This window comes from Oncorhynchus kisutch, linkage group LG26 (assembly GCF_002021735.2).
Source record: "Oncorhynchus kisutch isolate 150728-3 linkage group LG26, Okis_V2, whole genome shotgun sequence".
Lineage (NCBI taxonomy): Eukaryota > Metazoa > Chordata > Actinopteri > Salmoniformes > Salmonidae > Oncorhynchus > Oncorhynchus kisutch.
In genome coordinates, this window is record NC_034199.2 from 25,829,932 (window position 1) to 25,845,583 (window position 15,652).

The window sequence follows — 15,652 nt, forward strand, 5'->3', positions numbered from 1 at the left end:
TCCATCTCTCTCTTCCTATGGAGATCGTCAACTCCTTTCATAAGGCCCTTGGTCTTCATCTCAAATCTTTTCCAAAAGTCATTTATCAATCACTTGCTATCTGGCGAATTACATTTGAATTCAAATCTCTTTTTGACAGCATCCCTTTTTATTTTAACAAAACTTTCCAAACATTGTTTGCCCATGGAAGAAGTGGTCAGAAAGTGCCTTTTTGGACCTGAATGACAAAACATTCAGGAGATAAAGGTGCTCAAAGTTGAGCCAGTTAGCATACCAACATACCATGAGAAAGCCATGTCTTCTTCACTGGAAAATATCAAAATGGTTGGGATTGATATCATTTAAAAACTTAGACAGGAGTGTTGGGTTGTGTAGGGGAGGGGGGGTCATTTCAATCATATAATTCATAGAATGGACCTGTCTCTTCAGACCACTGCAATTTAGCTGGTACACCGTTGAAATGTACATTTAAACTTCTAGTTAGTAGCACAAAAATGTAACAGATATTTCCATTCAAGTAAACATTCTCTGATGTGTGGACTTCCAACCATCTTTGTTGTACAATTTGAAAGTTGACATTTAAAAATTGTATTCACATTTTTGTACATTTATCAGCCAAAACATGACAACCACCTTGTATTCAAGAGCATAGCATACACAACACAAAACCCTTAGATGATATAAAATAGGGTTTAAGCTACAACATATGTTAATAACTAGGTCAGATAGGGGAAAAAGGTCAACAACAAAAAAATTGTCAAATAATTTTTCCTACCAGAAGTGATAAATAGTTTGATAACCCTGTCTGTAAGCTTTTAAATGATATCAATCCCAACCATTTATATTTTCCAGTGAAGAAGACATGTTTGTCTGATGCTATGGTGGGGTATGCAACATGGATAAACTTTGAGCATCTCTTGAAGGTTTTGGCATTCAGGTTTAAAAAAGTCACTTTCTGGTCATTTCTACAATAAGCAAATATGTATGGAAGGTTTCAGTCAAATCAAAAGGTGAGCTGTCAAAAAGGGATTGAATTCAAATAGATTTACTCATCTACCATTTGTTGGGAGTCATAAGCTGTCAAGGCATAACGCAATTAAATATTACCTGGAATACCTTTATAGCTCATGCACCAATTGCAATTAACAGGGTATTAACAATGAAGACCAGCAGGCATGGATGCCAAGTAAGTCAACATACCTTTAATGTCCTTTGACACAATTAGCGATTCATTACATGTCAACTCTAAACAGCATACAGCCTTGAAAGAGTAGTTTATAACGTTGTGAATATCATTATTTATCCAATGTTTTCAAACCAACAAAAACAGCGCTGTGCTGCCACTAATAGGCTGAAATCTATATGGTTGAAGACCTGCTATTATGTTCTTCAATAGAGAGCGGGAAACGATGAGCAACCTAGCAGGTGGTATCACAGACATTCTTTGAGTTTCACTTTAATTATTCATTGAAATGCAGTTGAAGGGAACAGAGCCTTGGAGGAATATGTTGCCAGAAAGGGAGAAAAAAAAAGAGGAGTTCATGCATTATAAATGTACCCCACAATCGAAGTTGCCTGCGTTATTTATGAGCTAAAATAAACACCCAGCCCAGCTAGGATCGGGGCTTTGTCTGTCTGCTGTGGAATGCAATAGCAGTTCATACTAATTACTTCATGACTGAAGTTTCACCCATAACAGCCATTCAACAAACCACTGACATCCCACTCACTACTATATTTCTGAAAATGCATACCAACACAACAACCAAAGCGGCAACGAAGCTGATGTGACTCATTACGTTCTGGTCCTTTGCAACGGTTGTTACATTACGCCACCAGCCAGACCAGAGATGGATATTACAGTGGCCGGTAACGTGAGCCTCACTTATCACCTTTCTCAGGGCTAGGTTGACACGTCATGACAAATAGACTCAACAGGATGTCTCAATCAGATGGGGTCAGATGGGTTAAAAACATGTCTAGTTGTCCTTTTACTGTGCTGCGGTGGCCTGGGAAAGAGCTGGGCCCTCTGACTCTGTGGCTGTCCCACGCCACTCTGCTTAGCGTCCCATCTGATTTACTGTACTCTAGCAGCTCCCCCATACCAGTGATGATGGGAACCACCACATCATCCTGCCCGATGATGGACGGATGAAAGCGTAGCGTAGAATGGGAGTACGAGCTAATGCACTTTCCCAGCATCACTGAGTCATTTGTTTAGGTTTTGTTCGCAATGCAAGATTTCAAGTTGTGATTATCAGATCATATTTTCCACAGAGTAGAAGTGAGAGAAAATACCATTTCTGTTATGGGCAGTGTAGTCAGTGGTGAATTGGGGAGATAGTGGGCGATTAAATGGATTTAGGCTTCGTTAAAACATGCTCATGCTGGGATACACACTATGCGGTGGAATTGTGTCTGGACTGGGACTCGAGGAATTAGAAATGAAATGTGAAGGATTTGGAGTCAGGAGACTTCAGACCACTCTCCCTATCTAGGCCAGAAATATCTGCAACATGAAAAGTCTTCAGAGGGAGTGAGACTGACCTGATAACATTCCACTGCCATCTTGTGTTATTTGAGGTTAAAGAAACACTTCAAATCCACTAATCCCACTCAACCAGCCCCCACTAACTTTCACAAACGGTAGTACTCTTCCTCAAAAACAAAATGTGATCTGTATCATCTCTACCAATGAGAATATATTGAGGAACACAACAGCCAGAATATCAATATTCAGAGCATGGAAGGCTCTACCCAGAGGGGCATAGGGCCAGGTCGAAGGTCACTGGATTTACACTGCTGTGTGTAAGCGAGAGCTTAGGACAGAATAGTCAATGGTCAATTTCGATTAGAGAGACATTTGGAGCCTTTGGAAATCCTAGCTGTGTAAATTACTCCTCTGCTGACATACTGACCACACTAACGCCCACATTATCAGAGTATTACTATGGACTTCATCATACCAGTGATGCCCAAATGAATGTCACACAAGATCTGTGCAGTTTCATTTCAGGATTTGGCCATTTCGAACATGACGTGATTGATTCAATAAAAAAATATCCATAGTCAAAAACACCCTCCTGTTGATTGTGTAACAAACTAACAATCCAACCTTTCCTTCAGATATCATTATAATCTAAGAGCTCTCAAATTAGAGATGGCAACATCAGGAGAGGAGAGTACTAAGCTATGGGCTGAGCTTGTGGGTGATAAGCCACGCGGCCAATAGAAAACAGCACAGAGCTCCTCGTCCGCAGAATGGGAATAAACAACATGGATTAGAGCAGATTGTCTCGGCTTGACAGGTCATTATTGCTTGAAAAGGATTTGACAAGCAGTTGTGATTACAATGATCCTTCTAGAAAAGAAAGAACACGAAGAAAAAAAAAGCCCGACATTTGACAAGGAGATGTGTCGTTGTAGCTGTATAAGCTTATTTCTGTTTAACAGTCTATTTGGGGCATTTGAAGATGCTTTCTGCATGTTAAAAACATACATTGATGCATGGTTGAACAGGAAGTGATCAAAATAGCTCCTTGAAATGACAAACAAATACCTGTTTATATTAGTGACTCACATTTCCAAGCGATGCCATAGAGGAGACACCCATGGTAATGCAACTTTTTCCTTCAGCTACTCACCATTGAGTCCTCACCTCAGAATCATTGGAATGTTCCGGAAGGGAACCATCACCACTAGAGAAAGTCTAGGGGCTGTAACCTCAGGGGGGGGGGTTCTCTCCCTGCCACCCACATTGTGTATAATGAGCTCCACAGATAGCAGGCAATGGAGCAACCCCCCTCAGTCAATGAAACTTAACAGCCATGTCCAGATCCTTCCTGCTAGGACTGACCAGCCTTGCTTCACACTCCTCCTCCGCCACACACACAGGCCTCAGACTCAAACACCATTCAAGTATAAAAGTGCAGGGCGGAGTGTGGAATGAATAAAAACAGTAAGAGATGTGCACACAGAAATGAACCTAAATAACAAGTGTTCTCAAACAACTACCACCACTGTCCAATGAGACAAATAAGTGGTGTGAAGGAATACCAGATAATAATTGTGCATTCGGAAAGTACTCAGACACCTAGACTTTTTCCACATTTTGTTACAGCCTTATTCTAAAATATCACACAATACCCCATAACGACAAAGAAAAAACAGGTCGTCATTTTTACACATTTATAAAAATATAAAAAGTGGAATCACATTTACATAATTATTCAGACCCTTTACTTTGTTGAAGCACCTTTGGCAGAGATTACAGCCTCGAGTCTTCTTGGGTATGACGCTACAAACTTGGCACACCTGTATTTGGGGAGTTTCATTCTTCTCTCCAGATCCTCTCAAGCTCTGTCAGGTTGGATGGGGAGCGTCACTGCACAGCTATTTTTAGGTCTGTCCAGAGATGTTAGATCAGGTTCAAGTCCGGGCTCTAGCTGGGCCACTCAAGGACATTCAGAGACTTGTCCCAAGGTTGTGTGCTTAGGGTTGTTGTCCTGTTAGAAGGTGAACCTTCGCCCCAGTCCGAGGTCCTGAGCACTCTGGGGCAGGTTGTCACCAAGGATCTCTTTGTACTTTGCGTTCATTTCCCCTTGATCCTGATTAGTCTCCCTGTCTCTGCCGCTGAAAAACATCCGCACAACATGATGCTGCCACAAGCAAGCGTCACCGTAGGGATGGTTCCAGTTTCTCTCCGGACGTGAAGCTTGGCATTCAGGCCAAAGAGTTCAATCTTGGTTTCATCAGACCAGAGAATCTTGTCTCTCATGGTCAGAGTCCTTTAGGTGCCTTTTAGCAAAGTCCAAGCGGGCTGGTATGGGCCTTCTACTGAGGAGTGGCTTCCATCTGGCCACTTTACCATGAAGTCCTGATTCGCGGAGTGCTGCAGTAATGGTTGTCCATCTCGTAGGTTTTCCTATCTGCACAGAGGAACTCTGGAACTCTCTGAGTGACCATCGGGTTCTTGGTCATCTCCCTGACCAAGGCCCTTCTTCCCCGATTGCGGAGTTTGGCGGGGCAGTCAGTTCTAGGGTGAGTCTTGGTGGTACTAAAGTCCTTCCATTTAAGAATGATGGAGGCCACTGTTTTCTTGGGGACCTTGAAGGCTGCAGAAATGTTTTGGTACCCTTTCCAAGATCTGTGCCCTGACAAAATCATGTCTCGGAACTCTACGGACAATTCCTTCGGTCTCATGGCTTGATTTTTGCTCTGACATGCACTGTCAACTGAGGGATCTTATATAGACAGGGGTATGCACTTTTCCAAATCATGTCCATTCAATTGAATTTACCACAGGTGAACTCCAATCAAGTTGTAGAAACATCTCAAAGATGATCAATGGAAACAGGATGCAACATAACTCACTTTCAAGTCTCATAGCAAAGGGTCTGAATACTTATGTAAATAAGGTATCTGTTCATTTGTAATAAATTTGCTAAAAATGTTGTTTTTTAAATTTAAAAAATTGGCTGTGTCATTTTGGAGTAGTGTGTGTAGATTGATGAGGAAAATAAATATTTAATCAATTTTATAATAAGGCTAAAACATAACAAAATCTGGAAAAAGTCAGGGGGTCTGAATACTTTCCAAATGCACTGTTCATCTCAATATTTGGTCTGCTTTAATCTTCAGTCAGACTCTAGCAGCACACCTGGAGGCTCCTCAGAGGAGGAAGGGGAGAACAATCCTCCTTATTGAATTTCAGAAAAAATGTAATAGTGAAACAAAGACAAAACTACATAGATACATACATACATGTCACTGGTAATTGATTAAAACACATAGTTTTTTTTAATGAAGGTCTACAATAGCCTCAACAGCACTATAGGGTAGCATAATGGTGTAGCCGGAGGACAGATCGTTTTCATCCTCTTTGGGGTACTTTGACTTCAGTACAAAACCTAGGAGGCTCATGGTTCTCACCCCCTTCCATAGACTTATACAATAATTATGTCAACTTCCGGAGGACATCCTCCAACCTATCTGAGCTTTTACAGCATGAACTAACAGTTTATCAACTCAACTGAAAGGATCAGAGAATGAATCAAGTACTGAAAGCATAAGCTATAGCGAGCTAGCAGAGTAGTGCATAAAATGTGGTGAGTAGTTGATTCAAAGACAGAATAGTTGAACAGTTGATAAAAAAAATTATTTATTTTTTTAAATGGAGAAGCAAGAGCGACCTAGTTATATTTTGTTGCATTTTCACTCTAACTTTCACTTAGTTAGTGAATTCAGCTAGCCAGTTTAGCCTACTCAAACACCCAGCTCAAACAGAGAGGGATGCTATGTTAGCTAGCCCTGCTATGGCTATCCAACACTGGAACTCGTCCAAGTCAAGGTAAGCTTGTGGTTTTATTGATTGATTTCCACCGGGGCCCGCCTGTGTAACTACTAAACTGCTTGCTGACTGTACTGCATGATTGTAGCAGGTTTACAAACTTGTTAGTTCTAGTAGCTATGTTAACTACGACGTTAGCTAATATGGTGACAACGATGTAGGCTGTGTGTAGCAGTCATGATATGAAGGTTTGGCTTGGATTTTTTTTTCTCCAACTGGTCAGACAGCTGATGTGTTGTGCACTGAAGTCCACAAGTGAAGGGAAATGGTGAAAGGAGGGGAGCGCATCGATCCGAGAAAGAATTATACAATGAGCAGATCATGCTGTTTGTATGTGGTTGCTATGAACGTGAACTGTGTTCGCGTGTGATCAGGGGTGTATTCAATCCACCAATTCTGTTGAAAAAAACATTACTTAAACAGAAGCAAACGGAATGAAAATGGGGATAAAAATACCCACATTTGTCCAATAGAAACTCTCGTTTTGGATGAATGATGACATCCTAGATGCAGGTAAGAGTGTGTCACTGTCTGTCACCTTGATTACTCACATTTTTCTCTCGACCTGTGCACCTTCGTTGTAAACTTTTCATAGGCTAGGTTGTAGCAACCTCATGATAGCTATAGGGAACATTTTAGTATCATGTAGTAGCCTAAACCTTTTGATGTTAAATTGAACTGTGTGAATGGAATAGGAATGACAATATGCTGTAATAGAAATATGGCCATGCTCATAAAAAAATAATTGTCCTCCCTCATCTTAAAACGACACCGACCGCCACACACTTGACAGTAATTGTCACCAAAAGGTGCTTTGAAGTGCGTCCAAGCAGACAAAGACCCAGCCATGCCACGACCATAAACCATCCACACAGCATCTACTTAAATCAGATATTTTCACTGCGCCTCCAAAATATACTGCCTTCCTCCAAATGACCTTAGTAAATTGCCATGACACACTTCAAGTTTGTAGCCAATGAGGAATGCTATATTTTCCCAGAACGCATGCCATTATTTTCTTTTTTAATGACGATTAATGCAGATTGAGGACCGAGCCAACACTACCAATAGACTGATTGACCTAGAAAAAAACACTACTGTTGGGAAAGTCGGATAAAAAAAAAATTGGCGTGAGAAAACTAATGGGTAAGAAAGGGGGGGGGGGGTGACAGGCTTTGAAAGACACTTTTGAATGAGAGACGTACATAGCTCTCTAGTTCTTGCTATTCAGGCAAACTGCACTGAAGCATTCTTCACAAAATGTAAAGGTTCAGTTGAGACATGTGTTAACCAATAGAATAAACAGATGTTGTTTGTTCTTAATGCAGGGATGTCTAGCTCATTGGGTATGATGGGTAAGCAGAGTCAAAAGAGACACCTGGAACATTACAGTTCCATGAAGGACATGCATTGACATTAAAAAGCTGTCCATACAATGTTGCTTTACAAAGCTTCTCTTGGCAAGCTCTGAAAACCTTGGTGGGTTGGTGATGTGGCGGGCCGGGAAAACAGAGAGGAGAAGTCGTCAGTTCACTGCTAAGGGATGTTAGACTAAAGATTAATGGATTACTTTTGTTCATCCTAGTGATGGGCTGAGCATTCTAGTTCACAGAGAAATCCATCTCCCTGGTCAACAAGTGTACATGGCATTATATCTTCATTTCAAAGCAGGATTTTCTTCTTAAATCCTAAATACACTTTGGTCATACACCAAATTTGACAAACTGGATATTGGAGAAACGGGTTGAAAACTGGTTATATTCCAACATCTCTCCAGACAAGTGTAACCGAGCGTAGCACACGTGTGGGTAATGAAGTACATTGCTTATTTGCAAACTGGCATTTAACAGTCTCAAGTCAATCCTAGCATTTGATTTGGAGCATGGATCACACCCTTTGGGAAATCAGCCCTGTTAAATGTCAGTCATACTCTGCATGTGGAAAGCGTTTTGGCTGACACACACATTCTTAGCACAAGGAGCAGGAAAAGAGAGAACGCCCTGTAGTTTGAAAACTTTCGATGAGTACCTTATCCAAATCTCTCAAGTGGGAAGCTATCAAAGCAGAGTAAACTAAATGACAATAGCTCATACAAATGCTGCCTGCACTCCGCTCTATCCTCCTGGTGTCCCCTAGCTGAATAGGGGCTGGCCTGGTGTTACGGCATGCTAATGACTGCCCGCCACCTCTCCCTGCCCCGGCAAGCGGGAAGACGGGTTAATCACCATGACAAAGGGGGCTGCTGGGAGTTAGGAGGCAATGGGAGTGACTCCGGCCGTTCCCCCGTCTAAGATGTAAACTGGGAGGCTTTGATTTCCTAAACCGCTGACAGACGGAGAGTCATAGCATCTTTGTCTAAATAATTAACCAGTCTTTACCACACATTGTCCACAAAGGGACCCCCACTATGGACTTGGATGGAAAGAACACCGGTCCAGGGAGGGGGAGGACTTTTTAGCCACTGCTTTTGTCCGTCTGTTTGACTGTGAGCTGTTCATGAAGTGAGGAGAAGCTAATCAGAATCCGTAGAGCCATCTAAACAGAGGCACTGTACGACATGGGCCATTTGTAGTGATTGTTTGAGCTGACACAATGGCCCCTGTGCTTTGAGAGGCTCAGAGAGAGACTCTGTAAACACTCCACTCAATTATGTCGATATGAAGTGTGTGTGTGTGCGCATGTATGCTCATCAAACAAGACAGAACTTTAGGGTTCTAGTCCTTGTTTGAATAACCAAACTCTTATTTGCTCAGTTCTAAAATATACCAGAGGGATACAGGTCTCATCAACAAATTGGAGTTCAGTATTATGATGGTGAACTTTGAATATTACTTTGTAAGATGCTACATCATGTTCACACTCCAATAAATCATGTCTGAAAGTACAGGCTAAACAAGTGCAAACTGATTTGTAACACCACGCGCACACACACACAGACAGAGGGTAAATGAGTGCAAAGTCACATGCTTGTCAAGAGAACAAGACGTCCATTAAAGAATCTCTGGCATTTTCAGAGATTCAGCCATGTAGCCGGTTGATTATGAAAACAGTATGCTGTGCATTGACTTGCAGCCAGCAAAAGCCTTTTCAAACATAAAACTCATGATGAATGACAAGGGAATGGCTGGTGCCAAGAACCGATGTTGGCCATCACTATGGAAAGGAAAGAAACAAGTTGAGCTGCATTATAGTGAAAACAATGGAGGCTCTACTTTAAAAAACACACATCATTTAAAACACCCCGACAAGGTCATTACAAATTACCTCAAAATGTAATCTTCTGGAGCACAGAAATATTCACTTTGAATATACTTTAGTCATTTAGCAGCTCCTACTTATAAGCATGTGTAAATGTCATACTGTACAGTATAATGTACTGATACTATGCATATGATCACATATGTAGGTATCCACACACACACACACATACTGTACCAGTCAAAAGTTTGGACACACCTACTCATTCAAGGGTTTTTCTTTATTTGTACTATTTTCTGCATTAATAGTAAATAATAGTTAAGACATCAAAACTATGAAATAACACATGGAATTATGTTGTAACCACAAAAAAGCTAAAATATATGGTATATTTGACATTTTTCCATGTAGTCATCCTTTGCCTTGACAGCTTCGCATGCTCTTGGTATTCTCTCATGAGGTAGTCACCTGGAATGCATTTCAATGTGTGCCTTGTAAAAGTTAATTTGTGGAATTTCTTTCCTTCTTAATGTGTCTGAGCCAATCAGTTGCGTTGTGACAAGGTAGGGGTGGTATACAGAAAATAGCCATATTTGGTAAAAGACCAAGTTCATATTTTGGCAAGAACAGCTCAAATAAGCAAAGAGAAATGACAGTCCATCATTACTTTAAGACATGAAGGTCAGGCAATAAGGAAAATGAAGAAACTTTCAAAGTTCTTGACAAGTGCAGTCGCAAAAACCATCAAGCACTATGATGAAACTGGCTCTCATGAGGACCGCCACAGGAAAGGAAGACCCAGATTTACCTCTGCTGCAGAGGATAAATTCATTAGAGTTAACTGCACCTCAGATTGCAGCCCAAATAAATGATTCACAGAGTTCCAGTAACAGACATATCTCATCATCAACTGTTCAGAGGAGACCGCGTGAATCAGGCCTTCATGGTCGAATTGCTGCAAAGAAACCTCTACTAAAGGACACCAATAATAAGAAATTTGCTTGGGCCAAGAAACACGAGCAATGGACATTAGACCGGTGGAAATCTGTCCTTTGGTCGGAGTCCAAATTTGTGATTTTTGGTTCCAACCGCCATGTCTTTGCGAGACACAGAGTAGGTGAATGGATGATCTCTGCATGTGTGGTTCCCACTGTGAAGCATGGAGGTGGTGGTGTGGTGGTGCTTTGCTGGTGACTCAGTGATTTATTTAGAATTCAAGGCACACTTAACCAGCATGGCTACCACAGCGTTCAGCAGCGATACACCATTCCCATCTGGTTTATGCTTAGTGGGACTATCATTTGTTTTGACCCAACACACCTCCAGGATGTGTAAGGGCTATTTGACCAAGGAGAGTGATGGAGTGCTGCATCAGATGACCTGACCTCCACAATTACCCGACCTCAACGCAGTTGAGATGGTTATGGATGAGTTGGACCGCGGAGTGAAGGAAAAGCTTCCAACAAGTGCTCAGCATATGGGAACTCCTTCAAGACTGTTGGAAAAGTATTTCTCATGAAGCTGGTTGAGAGAACAAGAGTGTGCAAAGCTGTCATCAAGTCAAAGGGTGGCTACTTCAAATATATTTGGATTTGTTTAACACTTTTTTGGTTACTACATGATTCCATAGTTGATGTCTTTACTATTATTCTACAATGTAGAAAATAGTAAAAAATAAAAACCCTGGAATGAGTAGGTGTCCAAACTTTTGACTGGTACTGCACACACACACACACACACACACACACATATGTATGTAACAAACACACACACACACACCAGCCTTTATGAGGACCTGAAAAACTGACGTTCCCCAAACCTTTTTCAATTAATCACAATCCGCATGGATTTGATTTAAATATCAAAGGAATATAGAAATATTTAGATCTCAAATAAAAGGGGATGGTTTGCATGTGGGCGTGAATACAAGACGTTGATTGTAATGAATATTCATAACAAATAAAAGGGGATGGTTTGCATGTGGGTGTGAATACAAGACGTTGATTGTAATGAATATTCATAACAAATGCAATACTGTGAAGTCAGTAAAGAGTGTTCAGCAGTTCCACATTTCACTGTTTCATATTATCCATGTAGTCATTAATATAAAAAAAGGGGAGCCCAAATTAGTGTTGGGCAATATTACCATAGTATCGTCTATCGAGGATGATTGACAGCCATCGTTGATGGCGATGACGTCGTGATGTGACAGACGATGCCTAAACCTATTTCAACTTGACTGCTGGCGCACAGTAATGAGCCGAGTCAAGAAGCGCACAGCACAGCACTGCACGGATGACAATCTGAATAAACTGCATATATTCCTATTTGCTACAGACTATTACAATAAATGTGTTATATTTACAGAATTCAAGAGAACAATGTAGACAGACCTTAAGAGTTTTACCAAAGCAGCACAGAATGTCCGGTAAGAAAATTTGTTTTTGTTTTTTCCCCCTCGAATGATCTGGGTCAAAAGCCGAAGTTCCTTTTTACAGCAGACGCTCTGGTGTCTTAATGTTATAGAAGCCCAATGTTCTATTCTCTCTCAATTTGATATCAATATGACTATTAAGACACTTTTTCAGTTTAATGCATACTGGATTTCCCCCGCCACACTATTTCATGATCAAGTGATTGAATCTAATGGAGTTCTAGGCTATTTAAGGAAGTTTAATAGCTTAAAACCATTGGTAGTCCTAAACTAAGGTAATATTGAGGGAGATGGAACAACCAATAGCAATGAGCAAGATATAATTTTATTATTTTTTATATATTTGAACAAACCTTACAGTACAAGACAGAAATGCATGCGAGGCCAGACAAAATCCCTCCTTGCCGTTGCAAACCAAACAGCCAAATGCCTTATCCTACTAATGGAAATATCATAAAAGCATTAAGACAAATTACAATTATGAAGAGTATTTCCCAAACATTCCAATAAAGTGTTTAATGTCCTAAAGTTGCAGCTTTTAAATGGGAACAATTATGAAAGTCAGAGTCTATGCTATTCTCAATCACAGCTTTATTCTGAATGACATATTTCAGGCCACAAGAAGTCAAATTGAGCAAACAATGTCAAGATGGAAAAATCGAATGAGAAGTCAAAAGAGCTGTGACCTAAGTTCTGAAAGAAACGATACGTAGCCTATGGGCATATTATTCTAGCAATATGCTACCTACAACACATAGTACCTAGGCCTAATAGAATATGAAACTGGTATTATCATTATCCAGTTCTGGAGACAACAGAATTGCTTGCTCTGCACCCTATGATGATTGACAGTGTGTTACTCACTCTGCGCTTTGGCACACACAGACAGGCCTAGGCTACCCATATTATTATTATTTATTTATTTTAAATCTAAAGTTGCTATAGCCCAACCCTAGACAAATCATCATTAATAAATCCTTGAACACTGATTGGGCCCAAATGTTCAGTATACAGGCTCTAACAAATAAACTGGGTGTCCTTGGACATTTCCAAATATATGATTTATAATAAAATAGTGTAAGAAACGCAAACAATGACTCAAGAGAGTCATTGTTTTCTCTCCGTGTGCTGCATGAACAAGCCATACGAGTAAGTAGTCAGTCAGTACAGACAAGGATGAGATCCAATTTGTCATCGCCTCCGCAACAGCACGCTTCCCATAAGCTATTAAGATAACGTTTTTATAAAATGCAAAGGAACACGGGAGAGATGAAAAACAAAACAGAGACACGCTCTCGCGAAAGAGAAAACTGTAAGCATCCGTAGTGTGTGAATGACAAGACTCTATTTACATCCTGGGTGGAATTTAGTCCTCCGACAATGACATCATCAGGACCAACGTGTAGGCTGGTTGCTGCTGTCCTGGTTGATATGAACAGAAGAGTCTTTGACAGAGATAGGGTATCAGTTACTGTCCCAAATGGCACCCTATTTGCAGTACCCTAATCTTGGCCAGAGTCACATAGGGACAAGCTGAAAGGTAGTCCACTATTTTGTGAATAGGGTTCAAAGTTGCCCCATGTCTTTGATCCCCACTGTTGTGTTATCATCATTCCTCCCTCCTGGTTGTCCTCCCAGAATGTCCTGGGCTGAGCCTGTCCTCAGTATACTGTCTACTCAGTGGGCTCAGCACCACAGTGAGGGGCTTGTCAACAGCTCCCAAAGAAGCTGAGAGGACGTGTCAGCACCATCCTTTCAGAGGACCTGTCAACACCATCTTTGTACCAACTGTCTTTGGGACAGGGCACGAAAACCAAACAAGACCTTCAGGAAACGCTGGATAAAATGGACTACTGTAATTCTAATGAACAGGGGTTTAGTGGTGTCAGAGACGGGTGGTGGAACCTCAATAACCCTATAGGACTTGACTGATGAAAAGGTGAAGTGTGTTCACGTAACGGCTATCATGGTTTGAAATTGTTCACCTAAAACTTCTATAAAGTTTGGGTATAGACAGGTTTCTCAAACTTACTTTATACGTTTGTTATTTCATTTAAAGCACATGCAGTCAATACTTGTTACATACCTTTGAGCACTGTTTGTGATTCTGACACCAAACCAAGGATCCATTATTCTGTAATGAAAATAGAGAGCAGATTATGAGTTACAATTTTCAATTCAAGAATGATCAATTAAATGCTAAACACATCATAATTCAGTCCAGTAGCTATTCACACAATAATTCATAAGAACATAAAAAACAAAGAATGCTCTGAATCAGTTTCACCACAAAACATTCTAATTTCTTTATTTAGAAGCCATGGGAAATGTATCAAAACTCTGTTGAATCTTTGAACGGAGTAATACACCCCTATGTGTAACCTAAGGAAACAAGGTCAGAGAGGGGTGAGGGCATATCTCTGGTCAGTTTCAGTGTCGTTCAGCAGAGCACTGTGACCTCAACTCTTATCAGCCTGCGTTTGATCTCACAACAGACATCCCAGAGGTCACTCACACAGGAACTGATGTCAGCACTCTTGTGTAGACTGCAGACACCTCCAATTCCCCCTAATTGCTGTGGAAGTGCCACCTTCTGGGTTCCATGAAGCCAAACATTTGGTCCTAATTGTGCCGGCTAAAGAGAGTGTCTCCCTGTCATCTTGAGAAGTTCCAATGGGCTAAATGCCTGGCTCAAGTGTCCATTTCCTGAGCTCCAAGAAACCACAATGCTATTATCTTCAATTATGGTTTCACTTGGACATTAAAAATGTAAGATAAATGATCGCCCAGACAAATTGACCAGTTGATTAATTCGCTGGTGGGGGTAATTCCATGGTAACAGAATGATGCCGATCCCCAGATTTTTCACTTTAAAAAATGTATGCTAAAAAAAGTTAAGATTTTGTTTGATATACATTTTAAAGTGAAAAATCTGAGTCTCAGCATCATTCTGTTACCATGGAAATACCCTGAACTAACATTTTTGCTAAGGTTCTAGGTATGAAGGCTTGGGTGCAAGTGTTTCATTGATTCACTCAAATCCCCATTGAAGTTTGTCAGCCATTATAAATAATGTAGAGAAAGGAAACCTTCTCATTAAAGGCGATGACTCTAAATTTCCATTACCAGACATATGTTAAAAATGAAAGGTCACCGTTATACAAGAATCCGTGCTTTGTTCCTTACAATAAGACACTGCACCAGGAATGACTGACTAGCCAAACCTTAAGGGTCTGTGAACCAGAAAGTCTGCATAAGTTCAATGTCAAGTTCAAAGTATTCTCAAACACTGTAATCCAGTGGAAATTCCCAGTGAGACCTCGGGAAAGAACTTCTCGTTAAAGGTTTTCATTTGCCATCCAGTACCAGTGTGTGTTAGGTGTCAAGGATAATGGTCAGCCAGTTTAAAAAGCATCCATGGTGCATCGGGAAGTCGAGAGTAGAGGCTTAACAGCAATTCCACGGTAACAGAGTGACAGTGAGACGCTGATTTTTCACTTTAAAATGTATATGTTAAATAAAAAACAATGATTGCAAAGTTAAGCAAAACAATTTCCACTGATTTCCATTTGACAGAAATACATTCACTTGAAGAACAATGCCGATAGAAAGTTTGGTAACAAAGTAAAACTGAAGGAGATTTGCCCTACTGTGGAACTGCCCTACTGCTA

At 40.7% G+C, this 15,652-nt stretch overlaps 1 protein-coding gene across 1 annotated transcript in view; it reads right to left on the reverse strand.

The window, feature by feature from the left end:
* anos1 (anosmin 1) overlaps positions 1–15,652 on the reverse strand; it is a 52,594-nt gene that overhangs the window by 31,824 nt on the left and 5,118 nt on the right. The window contains exon 2 of the mRNA XM_020462073.2: positions 14,068–14,115. Within this exon, the coding sequence (XP_020317662.1) occupies positions 14,068–14,115 (48 nt within the window). The remainder of the gene's footprint in view (positions 1–14,067; positions 14,116–15,652) is intronic.